The sequence below is a fragment of the Geotrypetes seraphini genome, chromosome 2, assembly GCF_902459505.1.
Source record: "Geotrypetes seraphini chromosome 2, aGeoSer1.1, whole genome shotgun sequence".
NCBI classification, from domain to species: Eukaryota; Metazoa; Chordata; class Amphibia; order Gymnophiona; family Dermophiidae; genus Geotrypetes; species Geotrypetes seraphini.
In genome coordinates, this window is record NC_047085.1 from 250,489,126 (window position 1) to 250,502,588 (window position 13,463).

General features: G+C 50.3%; 1 protein-coding gene across 1 annotated transcript in view; it reads right to left on the reverse strand.

Moving 5' to 3' along the window:
- The window catches only part of ZCCHC2 (zinc finger CCHC-type containing 2), a 192,666-nt gene that overhangs the window by 117,476 nt on the left and 61,727 nt on the right, over positions 1–13,463 (reverse strand). Inside the window, exon 5 of the mRNA XM_033929327.1 lies at positions 12,697–12,809. Coding sequence (XP_033785218.1) covers positions 12,697–12,809 — 113 coding nt within the window. The remainder of the gene's footprint in view (positions 1–12,696; positions 12,810–13,463) is intronic.

Sequence of the window (13,463 nt, forward strand, 5' to 3'; positions counted from 1 at the left end):
GGTATCCCAGCGGGTTTCATGAGCCGAGAGCTTCTGGGTCGTTGAGTCCATAGAATCTCCGAACAGCTCATCCCCTAAACATGGGGCATTAGCCAACCGGTCTTGATGATTAACATCAAGCTCAGAGACTCTGAGCCAAGCCAAACGGCGCATGGCTACAGATATGGCTGTTGCTCGAGAGGTAAGCTCAAAAGTGTCATATATAGACCTTACCATGAATTTCCTAAGCTGGAAAAGAGCTGAAGAGCACTGATGGAAAGCCTCACGATTCCCCACAGGAAGGTACTGCTCAAAGGAAGCCATGGTGGTAAGGAGATGCTTTAAATAAAACGAAAAATGAAAAGCATAGTTACCAGAACGATTAGCAAGCATCGCATTCTGGTAAAGTCGCTTACCAAATTTGTCCATGGCTTTACCCTCTCTGCCAGGAGGGACAGAGGCATAGACACTAGCTCCTAAGGACTTCTTGAGGGTGGATTCTACAAGAAGAGACTCATGAGAGAGCTGTGGTTTATCAAAACCAGGAATAGGGATTACTTTATAAAGGGAATCCAATTTGCGAGGGGCTCCCGGGATGGTAAGAGGAGTCTCCAGATTCTTGTAAAAGGTCTCCCTCAGGATGTCATGTAAAGGGAGTTTCAAGAATTCCTTTGGAGGCTGGTCAAAATCAAGAGCGTCCAAAAAAGCTTTGGACTTTTTAGACTCAGCCTCCAAAGGAATGGAAAGAGATTCACACATATCTCTTAAAAAAGAAGAGAAAGAGGTGGAATCAGGTTTGGAGGAAATATCCTGCAGAACAGGCTCGTCCTCCTCTGAAGAACACTCCCCTTCTGACTGAAGAGGTTCTTCAGAGTCGCCCCACAGATCAGGGTCTCGAACATGGGGACCACGGTCCCGAGACTCAGGGGTGGATGGTTCTCGGTGTCGGGACTTCTGTACCGACTTACCCGACCTCACCGACGCGGTACCGGGCGATGTTATCGGTCGCACCGGAGCCGATGTCTGCACCGATTGGTGATGAGACCTAGGCTCCGGTGCGAGGACAGGCATCGATGCCGATGAGGTCAAGTGTACCGGTACCGAAGGAGTGGATGGTGACAATACTGGCTGTTCCACGATCGGTACCGGTTGCTCAGTGGGGACCGATACCGGAGGGCTCGGTGTCAGGAGAGCTGGAAGGAGTTGTTTGAGCTGTTCCTTCAGCTGTACCTGCAAGATGGCCGCAATGCGATCATCGAGGGAGGGCACCGGTACCGCTTTTTTCTTCTGCGGTACCTGCGGTGCCGCTCGACGCCCCGGAGATGAGGAGCCCGATGTCGAGGGACTCACCTCAATAGGGGCGGAGCGCTTCCGCTGGCGCCTCACGGTCGGCAGGATTGGACTCTCTGCAATGGAGACCGGAGGACGTTCCAGCGGGGAAGGCTTCTTAGCCGGCTTACCTGCATGCTGCGACGCCGACGCGGTATCGCGTGGCGTCGATGAGGTGGGTGCCGACGAAACAGGTACCGAGACCGGCGCCGAAGACGCGGGGTCGGACATGTCGGTGCCGAAAAGCAGTCTCTGCTGTATCTCTCGATTTTTGAGAGTCCGCTTTTTCAAAGTGGCACAGCGGGTGCAGGTAGAGGCCTGATGTTCCGGACCCAGACACTGAAGGCACCAGTTGTGCGGGTCTGTAAGGGAAATAGGCCGTGCACACCGCTGGCACTTCTTGAACCCGGGCTGGGGGGGCATGAACGTAAAAACGGCTTCTGCCAAATCGAAGGCCGAGGCCTCGATGATGGCAGTAGGCCCCGCCGGGTCAAATCAAGAAACTTGACAAAAATAAGAGAAATTTTTTTTTTTTTTTTTTTAAAAGAAAGAAAAACGGAAGGGCAAAAAGAACCTGAAAAAGTTTACGCGAGCGGGAAGGCGAATGAAAAAATATTTCAACAGCCGTTGAAAATGCGACTTCTTAGCTCCGCGGAAACTAAGAAACTGAGGGACCGCGCGTCGGGGTCGGGCGGGAAGGCACTCGCGCATGCGCGGTGCGGTCTCTAGAACTTTCCAAGTTCTTAGAGTGCAATCACTCTAAAAATGTCCGTACCGGGGCTCCGTCGGTGCCGTCACCCATCAGTCAAGAATATGCTGCCTGCTTGTCCTGGGATAAAGGTCAATATCCAAGCGACCGAAATGCAAGGGACCTGGGGAGAGGAAGAAGCGATATGGATTGCTCTGAAAAGAGAAGATGGAACTTCTATCTACGTGGGTGTAGTCTACAGACCTCCGACTCAATCGCAGCAAATTGATAAGGATCTGATTGTGGATATCCAAAAGTTTGGAAGGAAAGAGGAGGTTCTGCTGTTGGGAGATTTCAACCTGCCGGATGCGGACTGGAATGTTCCATCTGCGGAATCGGAAAGAAGTAGGGAGATTGTGGATGCCTTTCAAGAGGCTCTGCTCAGACAAATGGTGATGGAACCCACAAGGGAAAAAGCGATATTGGATCTGGTCCTCACAAATGGAGAGAGTATCTCTAATGTTCGAGTGGGTGCTCACCTGGGTAGTAGCGATCATCAAACGGTTTGGTTTGATATAACGGCTAAAGTGGAGAGCGGCCGCACGATACTTAAAGTCCTAGATTTCAAACGTACGGACTTTAATGCAATGGGAAAGTACCTGAAGAAAGAGCTGTTAGGATGGGAGGACATAAGAGAAGTGGAAAGACAGTGGTCTAAGCTGAAAGGAGCGATAAAAATAGCTACGGACCTTTATGTGAAGAAAATCAATAAAAACAAGAGAAAAAGGAAGCCGATATGGTTCTCCACTCTAGTGGCTGAGAAAATAAAGGCGAAAGAGTTGGCGTTCATGAAATATAAAAAAACCCAAGAAGAGGAGAGCAGAAAGGACTACAGGGTGAAACTGAAAGAAGCCAAGAGAGAGATACGTTTGGCGAAGGCACAGGCGGAAGAACAAATGGCTAAAAATGTAAAAAAGGGAGATAAAAATTTTTTCAGATATATTAGTGAAAGGAGGAAGATAAAAGATGGAATTGCTAGGCTAAAAGATGCTGGGAACAAATATGTGGAGAGTGATGAGGAGAAAGCAAATGTGCTAAACAAATACTTCTGTTCTGTGTTCACAGAAGAAAATCCTGGAGAAGGACCGAGATTGTCTGGCAAAGTTACACGAGAAAATGGAGTAGATTCTGCGCCGTTCACGGAGGAGGGTGTTTATGAGCAACTTGAAAAACTGAAGGTGGACAAAGCGATGGGACCAGACGGGATCCATCCCAGGATACTAAGGGAGCTCAGAGAGGTTCTGGCGAGTCCTATTAAAGACTTGTTCAACAAATCTCTGGAGACGGGAGTGATTCCTGGGGATTGGAGGAGAGCGGATGTGGTCCCTATTCATAAAAGTGGTCACAGGGATGAAGCAGGAAACTACAGGCCGGTGAGCCTCACTTCAGTTGTTGGAAAAATAATGGAAGTGTTGCTGAAAGAAAGGATAGTGTATTTCCTTGAATCTAATGGGTTACAGGATCCGAGGCAACATGGCTTTACAAAAGGTAAATCGTGCCAAACGAACCTGATTGATTTTTTTGATTGGGTAACCAGAGAGCTGGATCGAGGACATATGCTAGATGTAATTTACTTGGATTTCAGCAAAGCCTTTGATACAGTTCCTCATAGGAGGCTGTTGAACAAACTCGAAGGGCTGAAGTTAGGACCCAAAGTGGTGAACTGGGTCAGAAACTGGCTGTCGGACAGACGCCAGAGGGTGGTGGTTAATGGAAGTCGCTCGAAGGAAGGAAAGGTGACTAGTGGAGTCCCTCAGGGTTCGGTGCTGGGGCCAATCCTGTTCAATATGTATGTAAGTGACATTGCTGAAGGGTTAGAAGGAAAAGTGTGCCTTTTTGCAGATGATACCAAGATTTGTAACAGAGTAGACACCGAAGAGGGAGTGGAGAATATGAAAAAGGATCTGCAAAAGTTAGAGGAATGGTCTAATGCCTGGCAACTAAAATTCAATGCAAAGAAATGCAGAGTAATGCATTTGGGGATTAATAATAGGAAGGAACCGTATATGCTGGGAGGAGAGAAGCTGATATGCACGGACGGGGAGAGGGACCTTGGGGTGATAGTGTCCGAAGATCTAAAGGCGAAAAAACAGTGTGACAAGGCAGTGGCTGCTGCCAGAAGGATTCTGGGCTGTATAAAGAGAGGCGTAGTCAGTAGAAGGAAGAAGGTGTTGATGCCCCTGTACAGGTCATTGGTGAGGCCCCACTTGGAGTATTGTGTTCAGTTTTGGAGACCGTATCTGGCGAAAGACATAAGAAGACTTGAGACGGTCCAGAGAAGGGCGACGAAAATGATAGGAGGCTTGCGCCAGAAGACGTATGAGGAGAGACTGGAAGCCCTGAATATGTATACCCTAGAGGAAAGGAGAGACAGGGGAGATATGATTCAGACGTTCAAATACTTAAAGGGTATTAACGTAGAACAAAATCTTTTCCAGAGAAAGGAAAATGGTAAAACCAGAGGACATAATTTGAGGTTGAGGGGTGGTAGATTCAGGGGCAATGTTAGTAAATTCTACTTTACGGAGAGGGTAGTGGATGCCTAGAATGCGCTCCCGAGAGAGGTGGTGGAGAGTAAAACTGTGACTGAGTTAAAAGAAGCGTGGGATGAACACAGAAGATTTAGAATCAGAAAATAATATTAAATATTGAACTAAGGCCAGTTACTGGGCAGACTTGCACGGTCTGTGTCTGTGTATGGCCGTTTGGTAGAGGATGGGCAGGGGAGGGCTTCAATGGCTGGGAGGGTGTAGATGGGCTGGAGTAAGTCTTAACAGAGATTTCGGCAGGTGGAACCCAAGCATAGTACCGGGTAAAGCTTTGGATTCTTCCCAGAAATAGCTAAGAAGAAAAAAAATAATAAAAAAAAATTTTTTAATTGAATCAGGTTGGGCAGACTGGATGGACCATTCGGGTCTTTATCTGCCGTCATCTACTATGTTACTATGTCTCTCCGATGAATTCGAGAGACTGGGACGGGCAGAGGTGAGACTTGGGAAAGTTCACCTCGAAGCCTAGACTCTGAAGGAGCAAGATGGTCTGATTCGTCGCTCGCAGGACTTCGTTGTTAACCAGTCATCAAGGTAGGGAAACACCTGCAGACCGTGTAGGCGCAGGGCTGCAGCCACCACAACTAGACATTTCGTGAAAACCCTCGGAGAGGCCGCCAGGCCGAAGGGAAGAACAAGAGGCCGCAAGAGAACAATTTTGGAGGCCGCATTACCGAAAAGATGTGCTGAGACTAGAGTTGGTCCAGAGAATGGCAACCCGGATGATCGCGGGTCTCAAGGATCTCCCTTACAAGGAAAGGCTGGATAAGTTACAGCTCTACTCACTCGAGGAACGCAGAGAGAGGGGAGACATGATCAAGACGTTCAAGTATCTCACGGGTCGCATCGAAGTGGAGGAAGATATCTTCCTTCTCAAGGGTCCCACGGCAACCAGGGGGCACCCGTGGAAAATCAGGGGAGGGAAACTGCACAGTGACACCAGGAAATTCTTTTTCACTGAAAGAGTGGTTGAAATAGTAATAAGATTGAAAATTTCTCTAAATGAGATGAAAGTTGGCTAGCAATAATGGATTCGATCAGTTTTGTTAATAATGGTATATTTTTCAAAAGAGGTGTAAGAACAATTTGTTCCATATTAATAGAGAAAAATCCATTTTCCAGGACATGATTTACTAAAGCAGTTATCTGTTTAATGGCTTAAGAAAGGATGTTTTTGAATAAATACGATGGAAAAGGATCTAGAATACATTTGCATTTCCTAGTTTGTCACATAGTTCTGCAACTTGGGATATGGTTACCAGATCAAAAGCACACCAGGATCTATCAGAAGGGGACCCCGAGATATAATTATCTGGGTCCAGAAAGCACAGTTACTTACCGTAACAGGTGTTATCCAGGGACAGCAGGCATATATTCTCACATGTGGGTGACGTCATCTACGGAGCCCCAGCGCGGACAGCTTTTCAAGCAAACTTGATTGAAGTTTCAAGTTTGCTACACTGCACCACGCATGTGCATGCCTTCTTGCCCACTAGAGGGCGCATCCCCACCTCGTGGTCCTCAGTTCCATAACCAGCAAAGAAGCCATCCCCGGGGAGGAGGGCGGGTTGTGAAAATATATGCCTGCTGTCCCTGGATAACACCTGTTACGGTAAGTAACTGTGCTTTATCCCAGGACAAGCAGGCATGATATTCTCACATGTGGGTGACCTCCAAGCCAAACAAAAAAGGGCAGGTGGGAGGATGGCAATTTAGGAAAACAGGTTACGTAACACCGACTGGCCAAACCGGCCGTCGCTTCTGGACAAAGTGTCCAGACAGTAGTGGGAGGTGAACGTATGAACCGAAGACCAAGTGGCAGCTTTACATATATCCTCCACAGGAGTAGACCGGAGGAAAGCAACAGAAGCTGCCATAGCCCGGACCTTATGCCCCGTGACTCGACCATGGAGCGTGAGACCAGCCTGAGCGTAGCAAAAAGAAATTCAAGCAGCCAACCAGTTGGACAAGGTGCGCTTGGAAACAGGATGTCCCAACCGATTAGGATCAAAGGACAAAAACAATTGAGGAACCTTCCGAAGAGACTTGGTACGTTGGAGATAAAAGGCCAACGCCCTCTTACAGTCAAGCGTGTAAAGCGCCGCCTCACCAGGATGAGAGTGGGGCTTCGGGAAGAACACCGGAAGAACAATGGACTGATTGAGGTGGAAATCAGACACAACCTTAGGTAAAAATTTAGGATGGGTGCGAAGAACCACCTTGTCATGATGAAACACAGTAAAAGGTGGATCCGCAACCAAAGCCTGCAGCTCACTAATCCGACGAGCGGATGTGAGCGCAAGCAAAAAGACCACCTTCCAAGTGAGAAACTTAAGATAAGATTTGTCGATAGGCTCAAAAGGAGGCTTCATCAGTTGAGCTAATACCACATTAAGATCCCAATCTACAGGAGGAGGTTTCAGAGGAGGATGAACATTCACGAGACCCCTCATGAAACGAGTTACCAGAGGATGAAGAGAAAGAGACCGACCCTCGATATGCCGATGGAACGCCGCAATGGCACTGAGATGCACCCGAATGGAAGTCGTCTTCAGCCCAGACTTAGACAGATGCAACAAATATTCCAGCACCGAAGACACTGGAACCGAACTCGGGTCCAGATGGTTCGAGGAGCACCAGGATGAAAATCTGGTCCACTTCTGGGAATAACAAAGCCTAGTCGAGACCTTGCGCGAGGCTTCCAAAATCTCCCTCACCGACTGAGAAACAGGAACCGAAGTCAAGGGGAAAGGAACCAAGCGGTCAGATGTAAAGACTGAAGACTGGGATGTAACAGCGAACCCCGACTCTGAGACAGCAGAGAGGGAAAAACAGGCAAAAGCAGAGGTTCCCTTACACTGAGTTGAAGGAGCAGGGAGAACCAGTGCTGTCTGGGCCAACGAGGCGCAATGAGAATCATAGTGGCCCTGGTCGATTTGAGATGTACCAACGTTCTCAAGATCAGAGGAAAAGGAGGGAACGCATAAAGGAACCTCCCCTCCCAGTCGAGAAGGAAGGCATCGGCCTCGAGACGGTCCCGGGAGTACATCCGAGAACAATAGAGGGGCAGTTTGTGAGTCTCCGGGGAGGCAAACAGATCCACCTGAGGAGTCCCCCAGCGGTCGAAGACCTCGCGTAGAACCCGGGAGTTCAGCGACCACTTGTGCGGTTGGAGAAGACGACTGAGTTTGTCTGCCAGACAGTTCCTCTCTCCCTGAATGTAAACCGCACGCAGGAATATGTTCTGGGAGACCGCCCATTCCCAAAGGCGCAGGGCTTCCCGGCACAGAGACCAAGAGCCCGTTCCGCCCTGTTTGTTTACATAATACATTGCCACCTGGTTGTCCGTCCGCACGAGGACTACCTGATCGTGTAGCAAGTGGCAGAACGCTCGAGCCGCCAGAAAAATGGCCCGAAGCTCCAACACATTGATGTGACAAAGATGGTCCATAGACCCTGAGTCCTCAGACCGTCGAGATGAGCCCCCCACGTGTACTCCGAGGAGTCCGTGGTCAGGACCTTGCGATGCGGAGGAACGAGAAAGAGCAAACCCCCGGAAAGACTGGAAGAGTTGGTCCACCAACGGAGCGAGCATCTCAAAGAAGGAGTCACCGTTATTGGACGAGATACTGGGTCGCGATCCTGACGCCACTGCGAGGCCAAGGTCCATTGAGGAAGCCTCAGATGCAAGCGGGCGAAAGGAGTAACGTGGACCGTCGATGCCATGTGGCCCAGAAGAACCATCATGCGCTGAGCCAATACTACAGGCATCAGCGAGACCTGTCGACTCAATCGAAGTAGGGCCTCCAACCGAGGAGGGGGAGGAACGAACGAAGGCGAACCGTGTCCAGCACGGCTCCAATAAACTGAAGGGATTGAGTCGGGCACAAATGAGACTTGGGAAAGTTGACTTCGAACCCCAGACGTTGAAGGAAGATGATAGTTTGTTGGGTCGCTGAGATAACCCCCTCCCTGGTCGACGCTTTGATCAGCCAATCGTCCAGGTAGGGAAAGACCTGTAGCCCCCGAGATCTCAGGGCTGCAGCGACCACCACCATACACTTCGTGAAGACTCGAGGGGACGAAGCCAGTCCGAAGGGGAGGACCCGGTATTGAAGGTGCAACTCCCCCACTTGAAACCGTAAGAATTTGCGGAAGGCGGGATGCACCGGAACATGAGTATATGCTTCCTTTAAGTCTAGGGAGCACATCCAATCCCCTTCCTCCAAAAGAGGATACAACACCGGAAGCGACAACATACGGAACTTCTCCCGGACTAGGAACTTGATGAGCTTCCGGAGGTCCAAAATGGGGCGTAAGTCCCCTGTCTTCTTTGGGACCAAAAAGTAACGGGAGTAAAACCCCCGCCCCCGTTGGTCGGGGGGTACAGGTTCCACCGCCCGAAGGCTCAACAAGGCCCTCGCTTCCGCGAGAAGAAGGGGAAGTTGGGTTTGGCTGAATGTGTTGGCCTCCCCTACCCTGCTGCGGTGGGCGGCGGGGCGGAGGCCTAGAGAAGGCCGGCGTTGACTTCTGGGGGTATCGCCGCGGGGGAGGCCGAAAGGGCTTCTGCGGCGGGGCCCGAGGTTTAGGACGGACCAAGGAGGCAAGAGAGCGCTCCTGTTTCGACAGACTTTTGTTCGCCGCCTCCAGGGACTCATCAAATAATTCAGAGCCAACACAGGGTAGATTGGCCAGACGTTCCTGCAAGTTCGGGTCCATGTCCAGGGTACGTAGCCAAGCCAGCCGGCGCATCGCCACGGCAAAGGCGGATACCCTGGAGGCCAGTTCAAATGCGTCGTAGACAGCGTGAAACAGGTATAGACGCAGCTGAGATAAGTTGGACATGAACGTGGCAAAACCCTCCTTGTGTGAATCCGGCATAACCCCTTGATAACGGGGCAAGTCTTTGACCATGCCTCGAAGATAAGAGGAGAATGTAAAGGCATAATTAAGGACCCTGGTAGCCATCAATGAGTTGGAATAGAGGCGACGACCAAACTTTTCCAGGGTCCGCCCCTCCCGTCCGGGCGGGACCGCCGCCGAAACCTTAGAGGGCTGCGACTTTTTCAGCGCCGACTCCACCAGCAACGACTGGTGAGACAGTTGTGCCTTATCGAAGCCCTTCCACGGTATGGTCCGGTATTTGGACTCCATCTTAGAAGGCACCGCTGTGACTGTAAGAGGGGAGTCCAAATTTCTCAGGAAGGTCTGGTGAAGGACCTTATTGAGAGGCAGACGAGGAGTTTCTTTCGGGGGAGTGGGCAGGTCTTGTTCCTCCAAAAACTCCTTCGTATACTGAGACCCAGCAAGCAAGTCCAGGACCAAGGCCCGCGCCATATCCTGCACAAATTTTGAAAAGGAAGAGGGTCTCGCTGGCGGGGAAGGAGTACGCGAGGTCCGAGCCGCCAAGAAAGAGGGGGAGGCCTCGCGGGAATTCCGAGGCTCCCTACCAGACCCCGATCCCTAGGAGGCCGTGCCGAGGGACCTCGAAGGGGTCGGGGACCGCCTATGCCCCGAGGAGCCCTTGGGGGAAGTCCCCGGGGTATGAGGAACCAAGGTCCTTCCCCTGCGCCTCGGCGAGGAGTCTCTCGAACCCCTTCCCCCAGGAGTGCGGAAGAGCCTCGGATTGTCGAGGCGGAGCTCTGAGACACGCAATGTCTCACCCCCGGTCGGCGAGGAGCGACCGCGTCTCCGAGGGGAAGCGCGAGAATGCTTAGGTTTCCGAGGCCGACACCTCGTCCGAGGCCGACCCGAGGGCGAAGAGCCCCGGGAGGACCTCAAGGAAGAGGACGTGGAAGAGATCCTCCGAACCCGACGCACCTTGTCCCGAGGCCTGACACTCCTCTCAGGCTGGTCAACCGAGGTCGAGGTCGAGGGCAAGGTCGGGGTCGAGGACGGCCGACCCCCGGGGGCCGAAGCCGAAGGCACCGAGACCGAGGCCGCCGACGCCGGGGCAGTTGAGGCCGGAGCAGTCGAGGCCGAAGCCTGCTGCAGGTGCGCGAGGGCCCCGGACAGCTCCGAGGCAATCAGCACTCGGAGCAACTCCTGGAAGACCGGAACCCCCATCATGGCAGGCAGGTCCGGGGCCGAGGAGTGCTCCCTGGAGGGTGACCTCGGTCTCGAGTATTCCCTCGGGGCACTGGGCTTTGCAACTCGGGGCGGGGCAGAGGACAACCCACCCGCAGTCGAGGAGCCCGAGGATGGCTTCTTCGCTGACCCTGGAGTCGAGGAAGGAAGAGAGGACTTACCCGAAGCAGGCTTGGTCGAGGCAGCAGGCTTGGAGGAAGTCGAGGCGAGGTCGGGGGACCGGAGGCCGAGGTCGAGGCCGGGGCCGAAGCCGACGTCGAGGCCTTCCTCGCCGCGGGTCCGCAGAGAAGAGCTCCGCCATCCGGGCACGGCGTCGACGGAGAGCTCTAGACTGAAAAGTTGAGCACCTATCACAGGAGTCGGTATGATGCTCAGGACCCAAACACACCAAGCACCACCGGTGAGGATCGGTAATTGAGAGCAACCGATCGCATCGGGTGCACTTTTTAAAGCCCGTCAAGGGACGGGACATGGACACAAAACCCGGCCGGGAACAAACGAGGTCCCGCGGCCGCGGCTACCGGGAGCCCCTGGAGCCGAACCAAAATACTTTTTTTTTTTTTCGACGAAAACTAAAAGAAAAGAAAGAAAGAAAAGCAAATCAAGCACAGCGACCGTGAAATAACGCACAGCCGCGGTGTCAGAAGGCTAAATTCGAAGAGCACAATTTCCACAGGGCTTCTGGCTCCGCGGAAAAAACTGAACTGAGGACCACGAGGTGGGGATGCGCCCTCTAGTGGGCAAGAAGGCATGCACATGCGTGGTGCAGTGTAGCAAACTTGAAACTTCAATCAAGTTTGCTTGAAAAGCTGTCCGCGCTGGGGCTCCATAGATGACGTCACCCACATGTGAGAATATCATGCCTGCTTGTCCTGGGATAATAAGATGCTTGAAGTTTATTACAGAAAAAGAATCTTATGAGAGATTTTATCGTCAAAGAAATTTGCTAATACGTCAGCATTTGGAAGTGAAACTTGCAATGCCTTATCTCCAAATTTGGTCATAGTGTATGCCAAAGCCTAAACAGTGTGTTACTTTGACTGTTAGAATTAACAATTTTACTCCCATAGTAATTCTTCCTTGCTTTCCTCAATTCTATATTAGAATTAACAATTTTACTCCCATAGTAATTCTTCCTTGCTTTCCTCAATTCTATATTATCCCTCCATTTTTGCTTGTCTGTTATGGAGTTTGATTTTTTTCCATTTGCGCTCCCATTTCCTACAGCATTGTTTTAACTCTCTATGATGTGAGCTACCTTTTATTCAGACTCACAGAACCTGAAACTCTTGACCCTACATAATTCCTTTGGGGGGGGGATGCAGCCAAAATTCACCAAGTCTCCTGGCCAGTGGTGGGGGTCAATTCAGCCTACGCTCCAGAGCCTGATCTCTCCAGGAGTGAGCACCACACCCGGAGGGCTATCATTGAGCTTTCAAGTGATATTGCAGGCTAGCCAGGCAGATACTCTTTCAGAAGGGTTGCCCTCCTGGATACAGACCCCAACGTTTAGATCCTCTCCCAGGCAGAGCTGTCCCAGGACTACTGGAAACCTCTTAGCATTGAAAAGCCTCGTGAAAATAAAAAATCATATTTAACCTGAAAATAAGAAATCCAATGTAGGGCAGAAGTTAAAACTGAAGACAGTGGGCACTGCCCAGGTAAAAAAGGAGGTGGAGCTGAGAAAAATGATCGACATCTTTTGCAATCCATTTCGCAAGTTGGAGTATAGAATCATAAGGAATCATATGCTGTTTGAACAGGAAATGACTATTAGAGATACGTTGTTGCACTAACTGAGAATTAATGAATTTTTTTAAAGCTCTGCATTTAGTTAATAAAGCTGAATAAACCAAAACCCCTCATGTACATGTCAGTTAAAGTGTAGCCACTAATAATTTTTTTTTTCACTTATCTTTTGCTTCATATACAGTTTGACGGGGATTAGTGCTTTCATGCTTATGCTATGATCATCCTCACAAGGATATGTAATATGTGATTTACCGTACGATGGGCTCCAGATCTGAAGGATACCGTTCTTCCCTCTTCTGGGATCCCTGGTTTAGCGCTCTAAGAATGGTCTTGTCAAATGCATCAGACGAAAGCTCCTTTGGAAGCTGGAGTAAAAAAAACAGAGACATAAAGCCTACAGAGAAGTTGTATGCAGACACCACTCCAACATATGATAACTGAACAGACGACACATACAATCACGACATGAATGCTTCTACAGTGCCAAAATTAACGGCACTTTAAACACACATGCTGTGTCTTATTTCCTTAATTCTCTCAAAACCCCTTTGCTGCTACAGCATTATTCAAAAGAGATTTCTAAGCAACGACTGTTCTCCTTGCTGATGGGCAAACTCAGATTCAAGAAACTATTGAATCTGCTGTTTTCTCTTCTGTCCTTTGTCAACACACTTTTCCACAAGCCTACCTTGCACAACCTACCAGTTTTAGCAAAGTGGGGAACAGTGTGGCTCCCTAACAACCTGGCAGCACTCCTCTGCATGAGCGGATTCCAGTCCTTTCCCTCCCACCATAAATTTCCAGAAAATCCACAGATAAGCACACCTGCTGTAGCGGCAGTCTTCCCAACACAACGCTAACATCACTAGAAGCAGAAACAGAGCACAAACCATTGTCTAATGGGAGTTAAGCAATATATCAGCAAGAAGCATTTATACTTTCTTCCTGGCATGCTTCCATATCATCATCATAGGCTCTACACATGCCCTGCATTTTAGCAAATGGGGGTTGAAAAAGTC